Genomic DNA, 25,434 nt, shown 5'->3' on the forward strand with positions numbered 1-25,434 from the left:
AGTTGCTTGTCTTTTGTACTTCAGTTATTCTCTAATGCCATGAACATAGAAATAATAAGAATTAATGTTCATATTTTCTGCTTGAGCTCCAGTTCCTTTACATGACCAATAAGAGTTAAAAAATAAATAAATCCCTGGCTGAATTCTTGCATGCAAAAATGTCTCGTGCATGTAATCCACTTTTATTGCTCATTAGAGGTGTTAAACATGAATTAAACTGAGTTTGTTGTATCCTTAGGCTAGACTTCACTCTGTAACCTTCTGCATGTTGCACTCTGCTCAGAAAACCGGCAACTTGCAAAAGAACCTTTCTAGAAATCACTGCTATGAAGCCAAACGCTGGCCAATCCTGAATGGCAGCCATTGTTATCGCCAGACAATGCGGTCAAATGAGTTGGGGCACTGAAGTCCCACAAGTTCAGTGGAACAAAGGGATCCACCGCTACTTTCCATAGCTTTTTTTCACCCTATAAGTCTGCAATCCTAACACCATTCATCCAGGAGTAAGGCCCACTGAACTCAGTGGAAATTCATTCTGAGCAGACATGGTTAGAACTGCCCGACGAAAGCTTTTTGGTTGGAATGGCAAGGGGGCTTTGCCTGCCACTGTGCTCTGCCCCAGATCTCCCTCTGCTGAACCAGTCAGACCAGGCCCTTTATAAGATAATGGCATTAGCTGGCCAGTTAAGTACCACCCTTTACATGTTCAAAAAGGCTGCTCCGTTGCCACAGAGACTAATGAGAGTAGCCCTTCTTCCCATTCCCCGCACCTAGTTGGAAGCAACATGGCTTTGTAAAGATGGAGAACAATAGGCTAAGTGGGGCTGTGTGCAAGAGGGAGAAAGTTTTGACTGGTGCTGGAAGCTGGATACACCGTGGCTTGTCTTGTTCTGCGATGGACCCAAAGCTATGGCTTGGGGATCTCTCTGGAAAGCAAGATCTATTGGGGTGTTAACACTGTGAGTCCTTCTATCCTATACTCAGATACAGTGGTACCTCGGGTTACAGATGCTTCAGGTTACAAACACTTCAGGTTACAGACTCCGCTAACCTAGAAATATTACCTCGGGTTAAGAACTTTGCTTCAGGATGAGAACAGAAATTGTGCTGCGGAGGAAGTAGGAGACCCCATTAGCTAAAGTGGGGCTTCAGGTTAAGAACAGTTTCAGGTTAAGAACGGACCTCTGAAACGAATTAAGTTCTTAACCCGAGGTACCACTGTATGTGTAAATAAAACTGGGGTGCACATTCTTTCTGCCTGCACTGTGTGAAGAGTGGGGTTACTGCCACACTCAATGACCATTGTCATGTTGTTCTTTTTTAAAACCTGCTCATTCTGCCAAGAGATGGCTTATGCACTGAAGAGTTATACTGTATTCTGCATTTCTTTTCTTCCTTTTAAAATACAGAACAAACTCAAGGCCACGAACAATTTGAATAGGTTTTATATATATATATAAATGTAAATTTCCACCTGTGTACCACTTTCCTTTTTGTCTGTTTTCAACACAACAGCAGGTGTCAGACATGATAGCTGGTGTCAAGCTTAAGGAGCACAATGAGAACTCGGAGCAAAGAATGGCAAGAGGGAAGCTGGCAACCAGGGCAACATCTCAGCATTGATTGTCTTTGAGAACTGCAAGTCCCTCTGGGCAAAACGAAAAAGAAAAAGCCATCGATTTAATCTGTATGCAATTACAGAGTGGCCTCCTTGCAGAGCTCTTCACCTCATCCAAGGAGGAACAACATTAGTTACGACACAGGTAGCCATAACTCTTCAGCAGTGAACACAACAAAAGGTGACAGAAAAGGGTTTTGACAGGTTGTTGCTCACATTTAAGCACAGCTCTTAAAAATGTGAAACTGGGGCCAGAATCAGCTGCACAGGCTGCATCAGCTGCAAAAGAGGCAGCTCTGCAAAGATTTTCATGTGGGCACATAGAAAGCAGAATAATTTTCTGCTGCTCCAGAGGATCAGACTAGATCTAATTTGGGTGATCAGATGCAAAGGAGGATCAGGGCTCCTGCACCTTTAATAGATGTTCAGAAGACAGAATTCCAGCAAGTGCAGTTTGCCATGCAAGCAAGACCGGGGGTGGGGGGTTTCCCTGAGAAAACATCGAATCTGCCAACAATTCTTTGTTGTTTAGTCGTTTAGTCGTGTCCGACTCTTTGTGACCCCATGGACCAGAGCACGCCAGGCACTCCTGTTTTCCACTGCCTCCCGCAGTTTAGTCAAACCATGCAGGCAGCTTTGAGAAGACTGTCCAACCAGATCATCCTCTGTCGTCCCCTTCTCCTTGTGCCCTCCATCTTTCCCAACATCAGGGTCTTTTCCAGGGAGTCTTCTCATGAGGTGGCCAAAGTACTGTAGCCCTAGCTTCAGGATCTGTCCTTCCAGTGAGCAGTCAGGGCTGATTTCCTTAAGGATGGATAGGTTTGATCTTCTTGCAGTCCATGGGACTCTCAAGAGTCTCCTCCAGCACCATAATTCAAAAGCATCCATTCTTCGGCAATCAGCCTTCTTTATGGTCCAGCTTTCATTTTCATACATCACTACTGGGAAAACCATAGCTTTAACTATATGGACCTTTGTCGGCAAGGTGATGTCTCTGCTTTTTAAGATGCTGTCTAGGTTTGTCATTGCTTTTCTCCCAAGAAGCAGGTGTCTTTTAATTTCGTGACTGCTGTCACCATCTGCAGTGATCATGGAGCCCAAGAAAGTAAAATCTCTCACTGCCTCCATTTCTTCCTCTTCTATTTGCCAGAAGGTGATGGGCCCAGTGGCCATGATCTTCGTTTTTTTGATGTCAAGCTTCAGACCATGTTTTGTGCTCTCCTCTTTCACCCTCATTAAAAGGTTCTTTAATTCCTCCTCGCTTTCTGCCATCAAGGTTGTGTGCATAACACAGGGTGGGAATAGCCCATTCATTTCAACTGAGCTTGCCCAGGAGACTGTTCACGTGGACTGCGCAAATCTCGTTTAACCTTGCCAGTGATAAAGATGCCACCAAGGCAGCACTTTGCACTGGGTCAACAGAGCGTACTGAAGCTATTTATTTAAATAGCCTCCCCTATTCTGAAAGTTCTGGGGACAGCTAACAATGGACTAAAAGCATGTCTAAAATTTTATGTTACAAAATGCCATTAGAACAAAATGAATGCCAAAGCACCGGCTCTATAGAGCTTAACCTTGGTACCACAAAGCAGTAACCACTTTGAAAAGCACTGCAATGCTTCTGGGAAATGCTCATTCTTGGCCCTATCTGCTGATGGCGGAGATAGAACCTGAGACCTTCTGCAGAGTCTCCACTGCTGGGATACAGCCCTTCGCACTGCAGACGAGGGTCTCATGTGGTCTACAGATTATTCCCTCATTATAAGGGTTCCAGCCCGGCTTTTTCCCCGGAATGAATGCTTCTTTTCTGTCACTGTGTTCAAGCGTTAAAGGCCGCTCTAACTGCAGTCTGGTGCAGCACTGCCCAGACACACGACAGTGAGAACTGGACTCGTGTCGGGAAGAGAAAGTGGGATTTAGCGAAGAGGCATTAGGGATCCAACATTACTGAACAGGTTTGCTCTCGTCACAGCAAGAGTTGACATTCCATTCAGCCCAAATGCAAGTTTGCTCCATCTTTCACTAAGAGGTGTTGCTCAGTTAAAGCAGGGGTCAGCAAACTATTTCATCAGGGGGCCGGTCCACTGGCCCTCAGACCTTGGGGGGAGGGGCGGACTATATTTTTTTTGGGGGGGGGGGAATGAATGAATTCCCATGCCCCACAAATAACCCAGAGATGTCTTTTAAATAAAAGGACACATTCTACTCATGTAAAAGCATGCTGATTCCCGGACCGTCTGTGGGTCGGATTTACAAGGCGATTGGGCCAGATCTGGGCCCCGGGCCTTAGTTTGCCTACCCATGAGTTAAAGGATATTGCCGGCCTATATTTATGGAGCAAATTCATGGGGCATGTAGTGAGCCTCTGTTTGTAAACCTGTTGGCACACCATAGACGACAGGATTTTTAAAGTCCCCAATACATTTACATTATTAGATCCAAATTTTAAAGGCTGCAAATTATGTAATGAATTCAAACACAGCATTTTATTAACAGCATGTTACCTCTCTGGAGGCCTGTGGATTTGACCGAAGGAACCGCTGTTCCAGAGTTTAGGGCCAGACTAACAGGGTAGCAGGAGCAAGATGTCAAACATCAAAACAACAGCGTAGCAATCTTGCAATCTGAGTATGTGCACAATACAACACCAACACCATCCCAACTACATTTTGTCTACAATATATTTATCCTTCCAGATGGGAAGGAGGTGGATAAACCTAGCATTTTCAAAATGCCATTAAAATGCACTCATTTGAGACACACACAGCCCCCAAGCTCCAAAAAGTCTGAAAGAGAACCCTCACTGTAGGCCGCAGTGTGCTCCACAAATATTTTACCAAGCTACGACATCTTGAAACACCACTGTGCCCCAGAATGAACTGCTCAATTGTTATTTGCATTTAACAAGTAGCAGTGCATCTTTTTAAGGTTGGGTGGAAATCATGGTCTAGATCAGGAGTGAAGAACCTGCCCCTCCCCAACTCTTAAAGAATTCAAAAGTGAAATTGCTAGTATTCTAACATAATTATGTAACTTGTCCCTAAAATCAGCCCCCACATCCAAGGACTAGAAAGTGGCCAATGTAACACCCCTTTTTTTGTTTTAAGGAATACAGAGGGAATCCAGAAAATTATGTCTCTTGCGGGAAAACTGGTGGAAAGCATTATTAAACCCAGGAGTACCTAGCATATAGGAGTACAAATTTTGCTGAAGCATGATCAGCATGGCTTCTGCAAGGTTAAGTACTATCTCACTTTCAGAGTTCTTTGAGAGTGTCTAGCTAGAGGTGATCCAGTCAAACTTGTTAGGAAACTGGAAGCCAAGAGTAGGAATAAAAGTACAGTTCTTCCAATGCAGGGATGTAGAAAGTGGAGCGCTTCCAAGGGTTGGTTTAGGGATTTGTGCTTTTCAACATATTCACAATGATTTAGGGTTGGGGTGATTAATAAGGTTACCACAGTTGCTGATGATACCACATTGTTCAGAGTGACTGGAACAAAAAGGGATTGCGTGGAGCTCCAAAAGGATTTATCCAAACTCAGTGAATGTACAGTAAAATGGCAAATGAAACTCAATGTAAAAAGGTAAAGGGACCCCTGACCATTAGGTCCAGTCGTGGCCGACTCTGGGGTTGCAGCGCTCATCTCGCTTTATTGGCCGAGGAAGCCGGCATACAGCTTCCGGGTCATGTGGCCAGCATGACTAAGCTGCTTCTGGCGAACCAGAGCAGTGCACGGAAACGCTGTTTACCTTCCCGCCAGAGCGGTACCTATTTATCTACTTGCAGTTTGACATGCTTTCGAACTGCTAGGTTGGCAGGAGCAGGGACCGAGCAACGGGAGCTCATCCCGTCGCGGGGATTCGAACCGCCAACCTTCTGATCGGTGAGTCCTAGGCTCTGTGGTTTAACCCACAGCGCCACCCGCGTCCTCAATGTACATTGAGGCAAAAAAAATTCCTAATTTCGCAGACATACAAATGGATGTCACCACCAGGGAATTAAGGTACTAGCTTTTTACCCGGTTCAGGCTCCCCTGGCTCCCTATTATGGAAATATGTTTTCTTAACTGCCTGCATAAACCTGGCAGCATAGAACAGTGTTTGACATGAGAATATGAGCATGAGAATATGGTCAGAGATTCTCTCTCTCTCCTGAAAGCAAAGGGAAACGTGGTGGTCCAGGGAGAAAAACTGCAGAAAGATTTCAGTTTGGTAGCCACACAGAATCTTCTGTCCTGGATGAGGGATCTGTGTACTCATGGAAACTAAAAAGGGAAAAGGGAAAGGAAGATGATTCTCGATAGTAAGGAAATCCATTTAGAGTACAGCCGGGTGGTAGTTTTACAAAGAAGTCCCTATCAAATCTTGCACTGGAAGCCACTATGATTGCCATTGCTATCAGTTGTGAGTTTTGAAGCGCTGCCAAATCAACAGCCCTAAAGAGTGATAAAGCAGAATCATTATCTATGGCTTGATGCCTCTCAAATGTCAAGAGCCCCCTTACAACTAATCTAGCAGTCCCGATTGCTTACACTTCAGGGTGTTGTTCAAATGTTGGTTCCATGAAACGAGATAAGAAGTCACTGTTGCGTTGCTTCCAGAGAATAAGAACGCAAAAGTGACCGAGATGGTATCCACTGTTGAAGCAGCTTCTGTTGACACAGCAAGAGTTTGCAGGCTTTTTTGAATTACAGAGACATTTTTCTCTCATGGACAGTGGAAAGGTAATGAAGTTTCCAACTGTCAGGGCTCCTGACTGGAAGCACGGTCACGGCAGAGGGCCGAACACCAAGACATCAGCCTTGGGAAGGCAAAGCAAGAGAGGCACTATGTGGATGGATGGATGGATGGATGGATGGATGGATGGATGGATGGACAGGCAGGCGAGAAGCCTGGAAGCAGCTGGTTTAGTCTGTCAGCAGTTTTGCAGAGACTGGTTACTCAGGCTTGAGGAGCCAGGCCAATGTCTAAAGACTGAGACTCCTCATGTCACCTGGCAATCCCTGCCTTTGCAAACTGCAGTACCTCCCTCTGACCACCTACACTGGTGGCGCACAAGTGCAATGTTCACCAATAATAATAATAATAATAATAATAATAATAATAATTTATTATTTATACCCCGCCCATCTGCTGAGTTTCCCCAGCCACTCTGGGCAGCTTCCAATCAAGTGTTAAAAACAGTACAGCGTTAAATATTAAAAACTTCCCTGAGCAGGGCTGCCTTCAGATGTCTTCTGAATGTCAGGTAGTTGTTTATCTCTTTGACATCTGAAGGGAGGGCGTTCCACAGGGCGGGCGCCACTACCGAGAAGGCCCTCTGTCTGGTTCTCTGTAGCCTCACTTCTCGCAATGAGGGAACTGCCAGAAGGCCCTCGGCGCTGGACCTCAGTGTCCGGGCTGAACGATGGGGGTGGAGACGCTCCTTCAGGTATACAGGACCGAGGCCGTTTAGGGCTTTAAAGGTCAGCACCAACACTTTGAATCGTGCTCGGAAACGTACTGGGAGCCAATGCAGATATCTCAGAACCGGTGTTATGTGGTCCCGGCGGCCACTCCCAGTCACCAGTCTAGCTGCCGCATTCTGGATTACCAACAGCTCCCTCTTCTGGTATACTGCCAGAGTGGCGCAGAGTGCAAGGCATGGATATGTCTGCCATAGTCCTCCGCTCAGGCTCCCAGAGCCAGAAACAAAATGGTGGTGGTGATGCCAACCTTCAAATCCTAGTTACCTTTAGATTTAGGTTAAAGACCAAATTTAAAAGGCATATGTGTTAGGTCCTGAGCCATTCTCAGGCTTCACATATTTCTGGTCCAAAGGCCAAGCTTCTGTATCCTTGGGTCCATTGCCACTACTGTACTGTCACGCGATATGAAGCCACAGGGCTGATCTCACCATGCGCAGCTTTCACATGGGCTTTGCAATCATCCATTTTGGTGTCTGGTAGACAATGAAGGCTCTTGGAAATCTCAGCTTTCTTTTCTTTCTTTTCCCCCAAAAACAACAACAATAAAGCAATTATCTGGGCCTTATAGCTTCCGAGATAAGCCTGAAAATATGTGGGCAGCATCTCACGGAAACTGAGAGGTGGGCTGAGCAAAATCGCAGTCAAGAGGTGGGTCTCCTGTAACCGTGGATGTAAAAGCTCCACGACTCTTTGTCGGGACAAATAGAATAAATTATGCAAAACAAGCAAAAGGCGACATATTTGCATAAGATATTCAGGATGCAAAATTTTCTCAGCATAGATACTGGGTTGCCTTGGTGAGGTGTGTGTGTGTTTTTTTTAAAAAAAGTGAGCTCCCACAATGGATTGAGCTGCGAGAACTTTTGAAAAACTCAAGCACAGAGAAGAGACAGGGCCACAGGCCATATCTAGATACCAGTTGCCTAACTGCAAAACTGAGACACTCATTTTGCAAAACGGGAGGTGGGGGGCAATTAGTTTATATGGGGGAAATGGGAAGTTGGGGGGAATGAACTACAAATTGTTCCCTTTACCACCACAGAGTGTATAAATAATAAAGGGCTGTGTTTGCTTTTTTTCTTTCTCTGTCTTTCTTATTTCTTTTTCTTTTTCTTTTATTCTTTCTTTGCTTCCCACCCCTTAAGTCAACAACCCTTAACAGGATACAGGGCGTTCGGAGAGGATTTTCCTTGAAATTTGATTAAAACACATACAGAAGAACACAGGAACTGAAAAAACACCATAAGTTCTACATCATGCCAGGAAACCTGCACTAAATTTTTGTCACATAGTCCAACAGGAGTCTTTGTAACAGAAGGGAGGGCTGAGTCAGATAAAATTAATCTAATTGTTAAGATAAAACTGCCATGAGGTGGGATCGACTGCCCTCTCCTGGAGAGAGAGAACAAAATCAGGTTGTTTTTTTAGATGAGCTTGTGAGAAACTGTGTGCAGTGTTTTTTGGATTCTATTCTTATAGCAATGAGTAATAATATTTAGATTTTAAAACTGCACATGTCTGCTTGGAAGAAAGATACAGCAACCCTTGTCTGTCACCCTGCAATGTATATACTATGTTTTTGTATATTCTGTAAACTGCCCATAGTGGCTGGGGAAACCAAACCAGATGGGCGGGGTATAAACAATAAAAATTATTATTATTACCTGCAACAAAACTCCTAAATATTTTTTGTTTTTATTTCTTCAAACTTCAGGACTCCCCCCCCCCCAAAAAAAAATCTGTTAATGGCTCCCTCTTCTGCATAGGGGGTGCAATTTTGGCTACATTAGAAATGGCACTAATACTTGAACATCAGAAGTAGAAGGAATGCTTCTTGAGCACTAGAGATTAATTATTTCTCCAGTGCTGCTGCTCAAGGCTCAGGCAGTCTCGGTGTTGCAGAGTGCCTTCCATCAGCTCTGGCTGGTGGCCTAGCTGCCCCCTCTCAGGGCAGGGATAACCTAACTTCTGCCATCTAGGCTCTGCTAACCTCTAGGTTTGATTACTGCAACACGTTATACAGTGGTACCTCAGGTTAAGAACTTAATTTGTTCTGGAGGTCTGTTCTTAACCTGAAACTTCTTAACCTGAGGTACCACTTTAGCTAATGGGGCCTCCCGCCACCGCCGCGTGGTTTCTGTTCTCATCCTGAAGCAAAGTTCTTAACCTGAGGTACTATTTCTGGGTTAGCGGAATCTGTAACCTGAAGTGTCTGTAACCTGAAGCGTCTGTAATCCGAGGTACCACTGTACATAGCGCTGCCTCTGAAGATGGTTCGGAAACTTCAGCTAGTGCAGAATTCGGCAGCCCAGTTGCTCACCAGGACAACACCATTTGAGCATATTACCCCGATCCTGTCTCTCCCTGTATGAACCAACCCAGACCCTGCAATCATCATATGAGGCCCTTCTTTGTGTGCCTCCTCCATGAGAAGTCCGGAGGGTGGCAACACAATAAAAGGCCTTTTCTGTGATGGTTCCCCACTTGCTGAATGCTCTCCCTAGGGAGACTCACCTGGTGCCTTTGATACATAGCATGATGTGCCAGGCAAAACCATTCCTCGTCTCCCAGGCTTTTGGTAATTAAACAATCTATGGCCTTTTATACTGGAGGTTCGTGTTTTTGTTTGTTACTATGCTATGTTTACTCCCTGTAAATAAAACTGTTATGTACTGAAGTTCTCACCCTGGGCCAGCAGGGGGATACTGTAGATAGTTTTCACTCAGGTCCACATATGCAAATAAGGGACTGAAAGTGACGTTCAGTGATTGGATAGTTACAGAAAATGGTTACTGTTGCGTTCTAGTGGAGCTCTATATAAGCAGGCTGGCTGAACCCTTCAGTTCAGTTCTGTTCTGGCCTGTGAATAAACAAGAGCTGTTTGAAGAATCGCTGTGTCGTCTGATATGTTCACCCACAACTTAACAAAAACCCTTAAGAATTGGGGTTATAATATACAGTCGCACCTTAGCTCTTGAACGCCTTGGTACTTGGAGCTTCCCATAGCCAATCAGAAGCCGCGCCTTGGTTTCTGAACGTTTTGGAAGTCAAACTGAATAAGAGCAACACAACATCAGAGCAGTTGCGTTCCTGTAGCAGTCCCATTCATTTCCATCAGGCATGCTAAGGAGAACTTCATGGTGAATTGTGCCCTAAGTCCATTTCAGCAGATGCTGCCACTGAGAAAAAAGAAAAGGCCTGAAGAAAGACCACTCCTTTCACTTTTTTTTGCTATGCATTCACAAAGGAACTGCCAGTGACTGAACACAAATCTAAGGATAAAGCCACAGTAAGAACGAGAATTTAAGAAAATATCAAACACACCAGTTTCACTTTTTAATGCTTGACGTTATACTATGTGATAGCAAGACGCAGGCAGGCGTAGAGTTTTACAAAAGCCAACATTTCATCTTAATTGCAAGAGACCTGGGCTTCATGCAAATCTATATGCACATTTTGGAGACGACAAACACCAAATTAGCAGATGTTTCCAGACTGGAGAGCAGGTTTGAAAACAAGCTCTCTTTCCAACAGAGCAACCTTGATTGTTTTCACAAAGGTGTGATTTCAGGCAAACATGAAATGTGAGGCACAAGCATCACTTAACAGCAGACGTTGCCACAACAGAAACTAGAGCACAGGAACTGAGCCTCTGTTTCCAGGAGTCAAATACTAAATTATAAAGTGCACTTTTCCCCAACTACAGTGTTATGTACTGAGTTGAATAGGATCCAAAATGCAGCAGTCTGATTGGTCCTAGAACAATAGGATCCAGAATGCAGCAGTCTGATTGGTCCACAGGAGCCACCCAATCCAACTCTGGGTGGAAGTGAATCCGCAACCTGATTGGCCTACAGGAGAATCCCAGAAATAACCAATCACGTGGGGGCCATTGTGTAAACAATGTATATAAAGCAGACATTTCGGGGGAACTTCCATTCCTCACTACTCTGAGCTGAATAAAGAGCATGAAAACCACACTCGACTCTGAGTATATTTCATACAGATATTAGAAGCAATAACAGCATGGAGGGCTTTCCCCTAAAACTGCTTCCCCAGTGGTGCCTGCTGCAATGCCCCCTACTGCTTAAAATATGGATTTCTCTGAAGGTGGAAAGATAGGATTTGAGGGAGGAGGCCTTTAGTCTAACCTTCTCCCCTAGCTTTCCATGTGCAGAGATGCGTAGCACTGGGGAGCATTCATTCATGCACTCCACTCGCACTCGCTACCGGCAGTCTAAACCAATATGGTCCCAGAAGACCCAGACGATGTTCTTTTTTTTCTGCACTTTCAAATCTGCTCAGAAACATAACAGTTGTTTGTTACTTGCCCATAGCCATACAAAGAGTCAGTAGAAGACCCAAGAATCAATCAGCTCAGGGCACACAGATGCCCTTGCCAGCATGGCAGCGTAAGAGTGACTCCGACCCAGTGGCGTAGCGTGGGTTGTCAGCACCCGGGGCAAGGCAAGTAATTTGTGCCCCCTAACCCGTGGAATTGCGCCCCCTAACCCTAACCCCCAGATGTTGCGCCCGGTGCGGCCGGCCCCCCCTGCACCCCCCACGCTACGCCACTGCTCCGACCCCTTCCCTTCTGGCAAGCACACAGCAAGAGCCCCCTGCGGAGTACTGGAGCCATGTAGCACCTCTGCTATGCCTTTGTCCAAGGGAAGGGAATCAGAGGCTGGCCTCGGGGGACAGGCCTGTGTTATCCACAGGTGGCAGCGGCGGCAGTTCCCACGTTTGGTGGCAGCCTTAGAAATTGCCCCAGAACCAAGATCAAGAGGAAGGACATGCAGAAGCCACTGTTGTTGCTCCTGCCCAACCTCAAGACTGGCAGATCTAGCAAGGCCAACAGTGCTGATTGGCCCTTCAAGTGGTGGCGGCAGCCCAAACGGAACCAGCAGTCCAATCAGAACAAGCCAGCGATCCTGAGCAGCTCCACCAATTCCTACAGCCGCTGTACAGCTGGTGGCATCCTTGCCAGAGTTAGTTGTCGCTGGTAGCAAGGCTGCGCCTGCTGAAGTGGCGACTGCTGGAGCGTCTCTGGGGACAGAGTGGTTTGCCACTGCAGGCTCCGCCGGTGCAATCAGCTCTGGTGGCTTATAGGCTCGGCTCAACCTCAGCCTCCTGTTAGACATCCATGGCTCCCCCTTGCCTCCTCGGAAGTATGCCAAAATCAAGGGAATGAAGGCGCACATTCCTGATGCCTCTGGAAGGCTTGAAGCAGCCAACATGTTTAGACCTCAAGCGCAAAGTAATTTCCTACTTCTGGTTCAGCTCCTGCAACAAACCACCCTTCCTTTCACTGGCAAGGTGGGTGTGGCGTTTGCCTCCTAGGATGGGTCATAAGGAAAGGGTTAAAATAGGTGTGATGTGATTGGCCAGTGAGAATGCAAGGGGGGAATAAAAGTTAGAGTGGGAGGTTTTGAAAGTCAGTTGAGTTGAGGTTTGGGAGTTGAAGAAGGAAGAGGGAGGAACAGGAAGTGGGTTGGTAGAGTTGTATTGTGAGAGAGTGAGAGGAATTGTTAGGTGGAGTCAGATAGATAGTTGGAATAATCAGTTTGGAGTTGTTAGGAACTAAGAATAAGAAACTAACAAGAGAAAAATCAACTGAAACCATAAGCTTGTTCCTGCATTTAAAAATAAACTTGATTATTTGTTTATGTTAACAACTGACTGGACTCCGTGTGTCCCCGTGAGATACAGGGTGGTGGCAGCGGAAAAAGCAATTGCAGTGGCGGCATAGGGTAAATAGACCGTTAAACGTCCGGGGGCCCTGTGTGTGATCACAGGGGGACTGAGCACAATGCACAAAGAGCCAGAATGTAGCCATCAGTCACCCACAACTTCCAGGGCCACCGATGCAATCACACAATATGGCAGGGAAGACTAAAAGGAAGAAGACCCCCCAAACTATACTTTCAACCGTCTGTAGATCCAAGTAATTCACTTTTTCCATTTCAGCACCCCTTCTCTCAGGCAGGATATTTCATTTCAGATCCAGTGTTTAGAAAAGGAAAAACTCTGAGGAAGCGTTCTCTAGCCCACACTGAAACTATTGACCCCAGGGACACTTCAGCATGGTGGTACTCCTCAGAGCTGGGCAGTTGTGCTCTTTTTGATCCAGATCAGCCTAGGGGGGTGCAGGAATGTGCATACAACTACTCAAACAGGACTTATCAGCTTAATGCAGCATTCTTTTAGCTCTCTTGTCATGCCATAGACACACTCACGGATTGTATATCCCAGCTTTTCAGCATGAATCCTTTTGGCCATGAACTGCCCTTCAATCAAGGCCCGTATCTCCAATTCATTGGGAAACATTGAGACCTGTAAAGAAAGAGAAACAGATTAATATCCATGCATTCAACGCAGTAAGAGAGGCTACTTTAAAACCATGCACACCAAACACCCGGTTTATGATACGTCAAAGTTGCCTTCGCCTTCTGAGTCTGTAGTTAGAGTTACTTTTCCTTCCCACAGCATCAATTCAGCTCATAATCTTGTCCTAGCTGGCACATTCCTCAACCCTGAAATCAAGGCATGATGAAATATTTGCAGCGCAACTGCTAACTTTGTTTCTGTATTTTCTCCTTCATATGTAAAGGACCTTTTGAAGCTTGCTTACAGAACATTTTTGTTGGAGGGGCGGAGTGCAGAAAGCAGTAAAGCTAAAGGGACCCCTGACCATTAGGTCCAGTTGTGGCCGACTCTGGGGGTTGCGGCACTCATCTCGCTTTACTGGCCGAGGGAGGCGGCGTACAGCTTCCAGGTCAGGTGGCCAGCATGACTAAGCCGCTTCTGGCGAACCAGAGCAGCGCACAGAAACAGCGTTTACCTTCCCGCCAGAGCAGTACCTATTTATCTACTTGCACTTTGACGTGCTTTCAAACTGCTAGGTTGGCAGGAGCAGGGACTGAGCAACGGGAACTCACCCCGTCATGGGGATTCAAACCGCCGACCTTCTGATCGGCAAGTTCTAGGCTCTGTGGTTTAACCCACAGCGCCACCCATGTGCCGCAGAAAGCAGAGCCACAGATAAATTCACCAGCAGAAATATGTCTTCCTGCTGCCTGATTAAAACTAACCCTGCGGTGCTGTCACTTCCCTTCGTAACAGTGAAATCCTTTGCATCTCTACCCAGAAGCAAGCTCCACTGAGTTGAGTGGGGCTTACTCCCAGGTAAGTGTGCTTGGGATTGCAGCCTAATTCAGTAAGGTGTGGAATCTTTTTCTCTCTGTCCCATGGACACCGTTTAAATAAGGAAGCTTGTATCACAAATATTGACAAACTCCCCCATGGACCTGCACATTGTTTTGTTGTACTGCACTGATGGCTGCAGACCAAAGTTCACACACTAGGAAGCAAGTGAATGTGGTGGGACTTCCTCCTGAGAATCATTACTAGAAAACAAGTGTTTAAAGTACTTTGTAACCCTTATTTATGTTCGTGACAAGCCTGTGAGGTTCGGCTGTGGTTACTATCTCTCATTTTAAAAATGGAAAGCTGTGGTTCAGACAAATCAGGGGCTGAAGAGGGATTTGAATCAAAATATCCCATGGACAAAATATCCCAGGGACGCAGGTGGCGCTGTGGTCTAAACCACAGAGCCTAGGGCTTGCTGATCAGAAGGTCGGCAGTTCGAATCCCCGCAACGGGGTGAGCTCCCGTTGCTCGGTCCCAGCTCCTGCCCACCTAGAAGTTCGAAAGCACGTCAAGTGCAAGTAGATAAATAGGTACTGCTCCAGCGGAAAGGTAAACGGCGTTTCCGTGCCCTGCTCTGGTTCGCCAGAAGCGTCTTAGTCATGCTGGCCACATGACCCGGAAGCTGTCTGTGGACAAACACCGGCTCCCTCAGCCTATAGAGCGAGATGAGCATGCAACCCCAGAGTCATCAGCGACTGGACCTAACGGTCAGGGGTACCTTTACTTTTATCCCACGGACAAACTTGACGTGCCATACATTCTAGGGAACTGAAAAGCTTGATATCTGTTTTGGTTGGTATTGCCTGGTTATGGATTTTGGAACATGCAAAGTTGTGACACGTGTTGAGGAAGGGGTTGTATGTGAAAGTGTTGCCCAGGCTGGAATTCAATTACGCTTCAAGTAACCTTCAAACAAAGATGTGTCTTACTCTGTTGTTGTGAGTGTTGAATCGGTGAATTCCCACGGTCTCTGGTATAATCTCCATCACATCAAAATAAAAGCCTAAATGGAAAGTTAAAAATATTACCACATTTGTGTTTGGTAACAACAATCTTTAACCTAAATATATATATATATTATGACGACAATAAGCAGCAGAATGATTTACACTTTGTGTTTGGGCATTACATGTTCAAGCCTTTACATGCTGCTTCCTCTTTCCCTTCCTTCTTCCCTCTCCCTCCTCCCCTCATATGGTCTGTTTAAATACATATTTCTTGGTTTCTGGTAAACCACGGTCTTCCATTACATCTTAACCAGCAAACAATGGCATGCACTTGTCCTGGAAGCCAGAGTTATAAACCAGAGTTTGACTGTGACTTTCAAGGGAATGAGCACTGCCTTTTTCTGACGGTGATTTCTATGTCTCTTCCAGTGGGCTACTGGTAGTCTGCTGAAGCCGGTGTGTCTGATAGCAGTTAACAGAAGATTGTGTTGCTCTTCTGGTAGATGAGCAGGTCATTGATGCACAAGAGGCAAGTGGAGCAGATGCTAAAGTATCTAATCAAACCTTGATACTTCCCTCTCTGCAAAGACACATACCCACATTTCCATCATTTCCAACAGCCGTAGACACAAGCGCTTTGGAAAATTCCTCCCATGAGCCTGAGGCAAGCTCATCTCGAATCTTCTCTCTCATCAAAGAGCCATTCTTATAACTAAAGTAAATTATAAAACTAAAGTTATAAAATGCCAGTCGAATCTCGCAACAGATCCGATCAAAATTTGAAAGTTGCATCATTGTTTTGTTGGGGGTCTGGAAATCATAGCACAACGCAAGTCTTCTGAAATGGAAATCCATTTCCTATGAAATGGAAATCCTATGGAAAAACCTAAGTCCTGTTGAAGCTGGTAGGACTTACTTTTTGCATGTCTGACCTACAAGTTAAAAGAAGTCTGTCTGAAAAGGCTTGTGGGCTCCTGGAATCAAGAGATGCTGTCAGACCCATAAGATCTAATTGTGTAACCAAAGCTTATTTTAGCTGGGGACACACCTCGTAAAAAAGAGATCACTGGACCTACTCCAGTGCTCAAATAGAGTAGACAGGATTATAGGAAACAGGCCACTGGCCCAACTCCAAATAAACACAGTATTCATATGTGAAAAAATATAAACTTTGTTACCACAGCATGGCCATGTAGGCTTGTGAATCAACTGGACTGCAAAGGATGTGACCTTCTAAAGCAGGTTTTGGCTCTTTAATCCAGAGAAACAATGTATCACTAGTGCCAAGGCTAATCTGTGAGAGGAAATAATTGAGGTGTTAGTGCACAACGTGCATGAAAAGCAATGCAGAAATTAAATTAAACCCATTTGTTTGTAGTACTAATTATCTTTGAATTACACATTAAGGCAATTGCATTCTTGAGGTATCAGCTTGGCTTGTCACCTTTGCGTGAAGAATAGTGCAGAAGGAAGTGAAAGGAAATCTTTGGATTTATTAGGGTAAATTCTCACACATGCATAATCGTCACTGAACAACTGTGACATACAGTGACTACTTGCGTGAGTGAAACAGCCGCCACAGAATCCCAAGCCTTCCTAGCACCCGACTTCACTCCAAGCCATACCTTTTAACAAAGCTTGTTTATGCATTCAAGCAGAGAGTCGTTTCACTAGGTTGGTTAATCAACTTTTTTTCTACATCATCTCAATCCATTCCGAAAACCTTCTCAACAGAAATGAAATCTACCTCAGACCAGCAAAGGGTAATCAATGCACACTTCCTATGCTTGTTAGGGCACACAAGCCAGTCAAAATTAAACATTTTAAGCACCACTGACCTTAATGGGGAAATATTTAAGGACATGCATAACAGGATTCCCATGCTTTTTAAAATTCAGAGGAAGGATTTACCTCAAGGCCACATAACACCGGTCTTGAAAGACCTACATTGGCTCCCAGTATGTTTCCAAGCACAATTCAAAGTGTTGGTGCTGACCTTAAAGCCCTAAACAGCCTCGGCCCAGTATATCTGAAGGAGCATCTCCACCCCCATCGTTCTACCCAGACCCTGAGGTCCAGCGCCAAGGGCCTTCTGGCAGTTCCCTCACTGCGAGAAGCAAAGTTACAGGGAACCAGGCAGAGGGCCTTCTCGGTAGTGGCACCCATCCTGTGGAATGCCCTCCCATCAGATGTCAAAGAAATTAATAACTGCAATCATACCTCGGGTTGAATGTGCTTCAGATTGAGCACTTTTGGGTTGCGCTCTATGGCACGTGCGCTCTGAGCACGTTACTTCTGGGTTTCGCCGCTCGCACATGCGCAGACACTCAAAATGATGTCACGCGCATGTGCGGGAGTGGCAAAATGCAACCTTTGCATGCACAGACGCTCCATCACGTCTTACATTCCATTCAGGATGCGAAAGGGGCTCCGGAACAGATCCCGTTCGCATCCCGAGGTATCACTGTATCCGACTTTTAGAAGACATCTGAAAGCAGCCCTGTTTAGGGAAGCTTTTAATATCTGATGAATTATTGTATTTTTATGTTTTTCGGGAAGCCGCCCAGAGTGGTGGGTATTTATTATTATTATTATTATTATTATTATTATTATTATTATTATTATTACATTCCATGGATGTTACTCCCAAGTAACTATGCTAAGGATTGCAGTCTTATCTTCCACTTAAATCAACAGAACCTGAAGATGATATTTCAAATGTATTTTCAAAATGTGTCAAACACCAAAATATATAATGCAGAACTGCTGCTCAAGGCAACTACCCCCTACAGCACTGGATTAACAGTATGAGCATAGCATGAATATGTCAACACTTACTGCAATGTCCCCTTCTCTAAGTCTCATTGCTGCCAGGGATGCTGAAAATGCAAGTAAGAGAATCCTGTGAAATTATGAGATTAGTCTTTGTATCAGATGCTAGGCCATCCTCCAAAATAGATACAACTGAAAAGGTAAAGGTATAGGTAAAGGTAAAGGGACCCCTGACCATTAGGTCCAGTCGTGGGCAACTCTGGGGTTGTGGCGCTCATCTTGCTTTATTGGACGAGGGAGCCGATGTACAGCTTCTGGGTCATGTGGCCAGCATGACTAAGCCGCTTCTGGCGAACCAGAGCAGCACACGGAAACGCCGTTTACCTTCCTGCTGGAGCGGTACCTATTTATCTACTTGCACTTTGACGTGCTTTCGAACTGCTAGGTTGGCAGGAGCTGGGACCGAGCAACAGGAGCTCACCCCGTCGCAGGGATTCAAACCGCCGACCTTCTGATCAGCAAGTCCTAGGCTCTGTGGTTTAACCCACAGCACCACTCGGCTCCCAACTGAAAAGATAGGGGAACCTTAATTCCATCAAAATAAATGGGACTGAAGCTGTTAATTGTGCAACTAAGTCCCATTATTCTTCCTAAGTCTTAAGTTCACCTTTCTTTTTCTGGATGGCTGCAATCCAGGCACAGAAACCATTGCAACCTCTTTAGAATAATCATAAGGGACCTAGAAAAAAATAGACAAGCGATAGAATCATGGAGAGACTCGGAATTCTACCAAGCGAATGTTGACTTTCTTACCTGGATTGTCTCCGGTAAATGCAACGACTTTACAGCCAGAATTAAACCCAAAGCGCTGGATGTAGTAGGGTGAAACACAACCCTAAAATGGGGGATAAGAGTACAATATGAAAGGTTTTTGGTTTAAGGGTACCATAACCCTTTTGCATCAAACATGTGGCACTTTAAGAAAAACACCTAGCTTCCTCTACAAAAGTCTAAGAGAGCACTTCAAAAGATAAATCCAGCAGTCACAGTCTACTATTTTGTTACAGAAGGACTCAAAATTCTACCAGCATTTTTTTAACCTAACGTTTTTACAGTACACTCGCAAGAACCTGTGCCTGAAATAATCTGCCACATCAGTTTCAAGCAAGAACAAGTAGCCACTTCAAAGCCGATGGCAGACTCTCTTTCACTATAAAATAGTGTTCACACAATACCTGTAGATCAGATAACATATACAGCCAAATTTTGCAGCTATTGATTAATTTCTTAGATCCCTTCCAACGATCTAGGCCCCAGGGATCTTTGGAGAGGGGGGAAGCCACGATAATTTAAATCAGTTTAAATTTGCAGTCAATTGAAAATACAACTAAGTGTAGGAGACACAGGCCTTAATCCTCCACTGTCATGTTTGTCACAGCAGTACATACCAGTACTTTGCTAGATGGTACAGGATGGCCCAACTTTTTCCCTAATCCAGGCGCACAAGCATCAAGACAGGCCGGACTCCATACTTTCTCGTGGATCTGCAGTAAGTTCATGCCAGAACCTGAGAAAGGAAGCAGCTGTTTGTTTTTTTCCTAGCAGCCAAAAGTGTGGGTGCCACTACTGTGAAGGCTCTGCACCCTGCAGATCTCAGCTGGCTAGACAAGGGGGTGCTCCCCTGGTGATCAAGCAAACAAAACATAGTTCCCAATCCCCACAGGCTCACAATATATAGCAGATAGACAAACTGGGTGGGTGGGTGGGGTGTGTGGAGAATTTGATGTGAAAGAAGTCAGCTGGAAGGAGTGCAGCAAGTAAACAGAGGCAAGGGCAGTTCAGAAAGAGATTTGCATCTTGAAGAGAGCATGCCTGCCACCCCAAACCTTCCACAGATTAAACATTTGTTCATTCATAACACATCTATGCTCAGGCCAATGGTCATGCCCTGAGCACATTGCAATGATTCCCTTTGTAATAGCTTGTCCCACACTTGCTTCTGAAAGAAGAGGGCATTTGAAAACTTAATAAAGGTAAAGGTAAATGGACCCCTGACCATTAGGTCCAGTCGTGACCGACTCTGGGGTTGCGGCGCTCATCTCGCTTTACTGGCCGAGGGAGCCGGCGTACAGCTTCCAGGTCAGGTGGCCAGCATGACTAAGCTGCTTCTGGCGAACCAGAGCAGCGCACGGAAACGCTGTTTACCTTCCTGCCGGAGCGGTACCTATTTATCTACTTGCACTTTGACATGCTTTCAAACTGCTAGGTTGGCAGGAGCAAGGACCGAGCAACGGGAGCTCACCCCATCGTGGGGATTCGAACTGCCAACCTTCTGATTGGCAAGTCCTGTCCTCATTCTTTTTTATTAGTTATTTCCAAAAAGAACACAAGGTAACACACAAATACAAAGAAAATACACAGAAAAGAAAAATTAAAAATAATAAACAGCAATTATCATTTCCATATCATCCATAACATAGTTGTCTCTTACGGGGCTTCCTTCAGCCTGTCCGTAAATCATTCGAAGCAATAAATAAAATTACACGTTTCATTACTTATATTGTCATTATACCGATTCCTAATTCCTGTTTGCTTTGCACAATAACTCTTAGTCTTTCACAGTGCGTCTCTAAATCCCTTTAGCGTTATTTGCCCTTCACTAATACATTCCAGATAATCTACATACTTTTCCCAATCTTTGGTGAACACTTGGTCTCTTATGTATCTAACTTTTCCTGTTAATCTATCCAACTCTGCGTAATCTGACAACTTAGATCTCCACTCCTCCACCGTTGGGGTTTCCCGTAGTTTCCACTTCTGGGCTAATACTACCCTTGCTGCCGTAACCGCATAGTATACCAATCTGCGATCTTCCTTTTTTATCTCTTGTCCTAATATCCCTAGAAGAAAGATTTCTGGTTTCTTTATGAACGTGTACTTTAATATCTTCTTCAATTCAGTGTGTACTTTCTCCCAAAATTGTTTCACCCTTCGGCACTCCCACCACATATGGTAGAAGGAGCCCTCTATGTCTTTACATCTCCAGCACTTATTATCCACCTTATACATTTTTGATAATTTCATGGGTGTCAAGTACCACCTATAAAACATCTTCATGACGTTTTCCCTTATCGAAGTACACGCCGTAAAGTTTACCCCCTCCTTCCAAAGTTTCTCCCAATCCTCAAACTGTATACTATGACCTATATCCCTTGACCAATGGATCATCACCGATTTGACTTCCTCATCGCCTAAATTCCAGTCCAACAACATCCTATATATCTTAGATATAATTTTCACTTTATTGTTTATTATTTCTGTCTGGAATTTTGAGTCTTTATCTGCATAGCCTCTTTCTTTGATATCTCTACTAAACATCTGATTCACCTGATGGTGATGTAGCCAATCGTAAACATGTTCCTTTGTTTGCTCATACGGTTTTAGCTTCCATTTCCCTTCAACCTTAGTTAGTAGCTGATCATAAGTTGCCCAATTGCTTCTCATATTAATGGTTTTTGTACTCATTACTTCGAGAGGTGAAAGCCAATGTGGTGTTTTCGGCTCTAACAGATTTTGATATCTTTCCCAAACTTCGATTAGCGGCCCTCTAAAAATGTGATTCGCAAACCCCTTGTGTTCTTTCCTTTTGTTCTTCCATAAGTACGCGTGCCAGCCGAATCTATTATCGAAGCCCTCTAAGTCGAGCAGCTCCGTATTCACCAATTTTACCCATTCTTTTATCCAACATAGGCATGATGCCTCATAGTACAGTTTCAGATCCGGCAGGGCAAAGCCCCCTCTTTCCTTTACGTCTGTCAGTAATTTAAACTGAATTCTGGGTTTTTTGCCCTGCCATATGAATCTTGAGACTATCCTTTGCCATTCCTTAAAGATTCGACTCCCTTTGATTATAGGGATGGTCTGGAATAGAAACATCAACTTTGATAAGACATTCATCTTGATTACATTAATCCTTCCCCAGAGTGACAATTTTAGCCCTCCCCATTTCTCTAAATCTTTCTTTATTTCCTTCCACATCGGCTCATAATTATTTTTAAATAAGTCTATGTTTTTAGGTGTTAACCAGATGCCGAGATATTTGACTTTTTTGACCATCTCTATCTGCGATTGTTGTTGGATTGTTTCAATTATCTTTGGGTCCACGTTTTTTCCTATCATTTTCGTTTTTGTCTTGTTTAATTTAAAGCCTGCCACTTCTCCAAATTGTTCTATTTCCTTTAATATTTCCCCTATTGCCGTTGCTGGTTCTTCTGTCATTATTACTAAGTCGTCGGCGAAGGCTTTGGTCTTATAAACATTCTGTCCTACTGATACTCCTTTTATATTATCGTTTTGTCTTATTGAGTTCATAAGGACTTCTAACACAGTTATAAATAGTAACGGAGAAAGCGGACATCCTTGTCTTGTTCCCTTCTGTATCCTTATCTCCTCCGTCACCATATTGTTTATGATCAATTTGGCCTTCTGTTCTGTGTATATTGCTTTTACCCCATTAAAGAAATCGTTACCCACATCCATGTGTTCTAAGTTCTTCAACATAAAGTTCCATATCACGTTATCGAATGCCTTCTCGGCATCTACAAACACCATTATAGCTTGTTTGTCAATCCTAACAGACAGGTATTCTAGCATATTAATTATATTTCTTGTGTTGTCTCTCATCTGCCGACCTGGCAGGATCTGATTGGCAAGTCCTAGGCTCTGTGGTTTAACCCACAGCGCCACCTGCGTCCCTTAATAGCCGATGTTTAAAACACTAAAAAGAATGTTTAAGAACACTCAGTATGAAAACAGGCCTGTGATTACACTTGGTACAGAGCAGCTGAAACTCAGAAAGTCGCAGCATCGCCCCAGAAAATGCCATCTCTCGCACCCATCCTCAAAATCTCCCCATGCATCACTGGAGACCTGGGAGGAGCAAGGTCCTTTCTGTGGTGATGCCAGAGTTCTGGAATGTTCTTTCCCACTGAAATCTGTCAGGCTCCCTCTTTTTGTTTCTTTTGCCTGAAACTAAAGATACATATTTCAACAAGCTTTTAATGTGTAACACCTAGTTTTATTGATGCCAGTTTTAATGAGTAACATCTTTTATTCTCGGCACTGTGAGTTTTTTAAAGTGTTGGTTGTATCGTATGTTCCCTATCATCCTTTACAATAATTATTCATTGTACTGAGATATATATGAATTACTATTATTATCATCATGCTCATCAGGGCATTTAGCAGCGTTCACTATCTAGACAGGTTGTGGAGGTAAGGATGTAACTATAGCTAAGCTTTCAAACAGCATTTTCAGGTGCATGCATTAACACGAGGATCTTCTGTAGTATTTTGGCCCTTCTGGCTTGCCATACCAAGAGCCAACTGAGCCAACGTTCAGAAGCTATACTTTCAGTTTCAGTTCTGCATTACAAGCTACAACCTGCTGTGTGGTTTTCTCCACCGCAAACCCTTTTGTATTAAAGATGCTTTTGTTATGCATCTTTTCTGTGAATAGTTTTTGCATAATTTCCATGACATTTTACTGTTTACTAAGCATCCACCTTGATATGTTTGCGCAAAATTTGCACAAAGATTGTTGTACAATGTCACTGTTTGCTGAGCATTCATTCTGATTTGTTTGCAGATATTATATGACATCACCCAGTGACACCACCATCTCACATTATCCTGTGTGTACTTTCACAGAATCATAGAATTGTAGAGTTGAAAGGCACCCTGCGGGAATGTCAATTAAAGCATGCATGGCAGATGGCCATCCAACCTCTGCTTAAAAACCTCCAAGGAAGACGAATCCACCACCTTTCAAGGGAGACTATTCCACTGTCAAACAGCTCTCACCCTCAGAAAGTTCTTTGTGATCCACAAAAATTCTGACCTGTGGTGTTGGTGCTTTTTTTTTTTTTTTAAGCAGGTCTGTCACAAAAGAGCACCAAATTCACTTGATATTGCTCAACGTAAATTTGTCAGCTTATGATCAGATCATATACACAAAAAGTGACAGTCTGGAAGCAGCCCCTGGAATCAAGATGCGTCCACCACCAACGCAGATATCTTGTATAAATGCTAACGAAAAGATGTAAGGCAGCAAGCAAACATTTTCCCAAAAGAGAAAACGGGTAGTGGTTTTCCAGCAATTCGGAGTAGAGGCTAGCACAGGCGTACCCAAACTCAGCCGTCCAGATGTTTTGGGACTACAACTCCCATCATCCTTAGCTAACAGGACCAGTGGTCAGAGATGATGGGAATTGTAGTCCCAAAACAGCTGGAGGGCCAAGTTGGGGGTGCCTGGGCTAGCAGCACCCTGAGCAGCTCACATCATACATGGCAGAGAAGAGTCAAGTGTTCTCTCTTGCTTTTGTGCCTTTTCTCTTCCTGTCTTTTTAAAAAGAGTGCAAATTCACCTCTTGCACTTCTGTCAATGCTCTCTCTTTTCCCTCCCTACTCTGCTTTACTTCCTTCTTCAGCTTCAATTAAGTTATTCTCTCTCTTCCTACTCTCTCTCCCTCTCTCTTGTCTCACCCAGCTATTGGCAAGCCTTTCCTTTTAGGTGTTTCTATGTTCTGATCTCTTCCAAGGTGTAGAGGGAAAGCTAGTAGGACTGTGATTCCCTGAGGCTTATTTCCATGCCACTTTCATCCCTTCCTCTCTTTCTCTCCCTCTCTCTTTATAAATAGAGAGGCACTAAATCTGCTCTTCTTCTGGGACCCTGCCAGTTCTCCAGTTGCTACTGGAGGAAGAAGACATTGAAGCATGCTGCCAATTGGCATGAGGCTGAACTGGCTCCCTTGCCGCGGACCAGGAAGCAATTAGTGGGCTGGCATCGTTCCATGGGCACTCACTTTAGTTGAAAACCAGGACTTGAAGAACACACGGTTATGAACACTGCTCAGACCAGAGAGGTGCCACAGGGGTACCAGTTATTTCACAGGAGCTATACTCTCGCATCTGAGCCTGTTGTTGTTGTTTAGTCGTTTAGTCATGTCCAACTCTTTGTGACACCATGGACCAGAGCACGCCAGGCACTCCTGTCTTCCACTGCCTCCCGCAGTTTGGTCAAACTCATGTTGGTAGCTTCGAGAACACTATCCAACCATCTCATCCTCTGTCCTCCCCTTCTCCTTGTGCCCTCCATCTTTCCCAACATCAGGGTCTTTTCCAGGGAGTCTTCTCTTCTCATGAGGTGGCCAAAGTATTGGAGCCTCAGCTTCAGGATCTGTCCTTCCAGTGAGCACTCAGGGCTGATTTCCTTCAGAATGGATAGGTTTGTTCTTCTTGCAGTCCATGGGACTCTCAAGAGTCTCCTCCAGCACCAGAATTCAAAAGCATCAATTCTTCGGCGATCAGCCTTCTTGATGGTCCAGCTCTCACTTCCATACATCACTACTTGGAAAACCAT

At 44.6% G+C, this 25,434-nt stretch overlaps 1 protein-coding gene across 8 annotated transcripts in view; it reads right to left on the reverse strand.

Moving 5' to 3' along the window:
• Positions 1-25,434, reverse strand: part of XYLB (xylulokinase) — a 116,672-nt gene that overhangs the window by 63,390 nt on the left and 27,848 nt on the right. For all 8 annotated transcript variants that reach the window (XM_083704189.1, XM_083704186.1, XM_083704188.1 and 5 more), the window contains 7 exons: positions 19,463-19,581; positions 18,828-18,909; positions 18,081-18,121; positions 16,421-16,536; positions 15,839-15,954; positions 15,225-15,298; positions 13,323-13,419 (listed from right to left, as the gene is read on the reverse strand). In XM_083704189.1, coding sequence (XP_083560315.1) covers positions 13,323-13,419; positions 15,225-15,298; positions 15,839-15,954; positions 16,421-16,536; positions 18,081-18,121; positions 18,828-18,909; positions 19,463-19,581 — 645 coding nt within the window. The remainder of the gene's footprint in view (positions 1-13,322; positions 13,420-15,224; positions 15,299-15,838; positions 15,955-16,420; positions 16,537-18,080; positions 18,122-18,827; positions 18,910-19,462; positions 19,582-25,434) is intronic.

This window comes from Podarcis gaigeae, assembly GCF_964106915.1.
Source record: "Podarcis gaigeae genome assembly, chromosome: 12".
NCBI lineage: Eukaryota > Metazoa > Chordata > Lepidosauria > Squamata > Lacertidae > Podarcis > Podarcis gaigeae.